This window comes from Mirounga leonina, unplaced genomic scaffold, assembly GCF_011800145.1.
Source record: "Mirounga leonina isolate KUSES-001 unplaced genomic scaffold, KU_Mleo_1.0 Mir_91, whole genome shotgun sequence".
NCBI lineage: Eukaryota > Metazoa > Chordata > Mammalia > Carnivora > Phocidae > Mirounga > Mirounga leonina.
This window is the reverse complement of record NW_023270839.1, coordinates 10,265,082-10,266,830: the sequence shown is the minus strand read 5'-3', so window position 1 is coordinate 10,266,830 and position 1,749 is coordinate 10,265,082. Positions and strand designations below refer to the sequence as shown.

The following is a 1,749-nucleotide window of genomic DNA, read 5'->3' as shown; positions in this document are numbered from 1 at the left end:
CTTCCCTCTGGTATCTTAACATTATCTCTGGCGTTATTTATATTCACTCTACTCTCAAATTTAATTAATTCTTATTTTTTGTCTCATTGGATCAAGAGATTAGAATGGTATCTTTCCCATTGTTGTTCATATTATTTCACTCATGATTTGTACTGGTACCTCATTTAAAGATATATAAATTTATGAATGTCATTAACAATTCATATCTATTAAAATTATCCCTATTAGTATTCCATATTTTTTAATATTCTTCACTAATAAATATATATTGAATATCTATGGAAAAGTGCTCAATGATTTCAAATGTCTATTCTGCTGTAGGTCACTCATTATCATTATGTGCTTTAGCAGCAGTAAATGTGAATTAAAATATTTTATGGTTTTCTGCACAGGTTATGGTTCTGCACTGGTCACTCTAACATAAGAAGAGTGAAACCATGTTTTATATATAATCTATTCAACTTCTATTAACACAGTATTTGGAAGTTGTGTTAATTATATAGTGCTCAAATCTACAAGTTCTGTGTAGAGATAACATGTTGGAACTGTAATTTTCTCATGGCCCCTTGCATTTTCTGATTTCTCAGGGTGTAAATAATAGGATTCAGTAAGGGTGCGTTAACAGTGTAAAATACAGCAAGGACTTTATTGCCTGCAAAACTATTGAATGGCCAGATAGAGATAAAGATACAAGGTCCAAAGAACAGAGTGACCACAATGATGTATGCAGACAGTGTGGACAGAGCCTTGGAGGGCCCTCCAGGTGATCCTTGTTGTACAGTGATCAGGATGACAGTGTAGGAGACAAGCAGGAGGATGAAACTGATGAATGAGAGCAGCCCACTGTCAGCAATGACAAAGAATTCCAGGGTATATGTGTCCATGCAAGCAAGCTTAATCACAAGGGGAAGGTCACAAAATATATTGTCTATGACATTGGGGCCACAGAAAGGCAAGTTTACTGTTAGTACCATCTGGCTCATGGTGTGTACAAACCCAGTTGTCCATGAAAATATCACAAACCCACTCAGCAGCCTGTGGCTCACGATTGTCCTGTAGTGCAGGGGTTTGCATATGGCTACATATCCGTCAAAGGCCATTGCTATCAAAAGAGTCGCCTCAGCACCCCCAAAGAAGTGCATAAAGAACATCTGGGTCATGCAGCCCCACATGGAGATGGTCTTGTGTTCATTGAGCAAGTCTGCCTCAGCACCCCCGAAGAAGTGCATAAAGAACATCTGGGTCATGCAGCCCCATATGGAGATGGTCTTGTGTTCATTGATCATTTTGGTTGTGGTGACAGTGGAGAGACACATATCCAGAAAAGAGAGGTTTCCAAGGAGGAAGTACATGGGAGAATGAAGAGTGGAACTAAATGTCACTATGACCATAAGGAGAACATTTCCCAACACAGTAGTACTGTAGATCAAGGAGAATGTTACAAAGAAGAAAATCTGAAGTTCCCATTGTCCAGAAAATCCTAGTAAAATAAACTCAGTCACTACAGATCCATTTTTAAGATCCATTTACTTGATTCAGAAAGGCTCCAGAAGTTCTTTTATACAAAGAAAATAAAGAGGTGCCTGGGTGGCTCAGTTGGTTAAACGTCGACTCTTGATTTCAGCTCAAGTCTTGATCTCAGTTCAGGTCTTGATCTCAGGGTTGTGAGTTCAATCCCTGTGTTAGGCTACATTTAAGGAAAAAAAAAGAATGAAAAAAAAAAATAAAGCCACAATTAGCACGGATGTT

At 38.2% G+C, this 1,749-nt stretch overlaps 1 protein-coding gene across 1 annotated transcript; it reads right to left on the bottom strand.

The window, feature by feature from the left end:
• Nucleotides 1-512: 512 nt before the first annotated feature.
• LOC118003532 (olfactory receptor 4L1-like) lies at nt 513-1,526 on the bottom strand. The gene is made up of 2 exons (XM_034994590.1): nt 1,282-1,526; nt 513-1,206 (listed from the first exon to the last, which is right to left on the bottom strand). Exons 1-2 carry the CDS (start codon nt 1,524-1,526, stop codon nt 513-515), a joined length of 939 nt encoding a protein of 312 aa, XP_034850481.1.
• Between the last annotated feature and the right edge of the window lie 223 nt (nt 1,527-1,749).

Bases quoted from the DNA above. Each gene is read 5' to 3' on its own strand.
- LOC118003532 (XM_034994590.1), bottom strand. From the start codon at position 1,526: ATGGATCTTAAAAATGGATCTGTAGTGACTGAGTTTATTTTACTAGGA. The intron at 1,207-1,281 runs CAATGAACACAA...CGGGGGTGCTGA, and splicing joins GTCACCACAACCAAAATGAT to GGCAGACTTGCTCAATGAAC.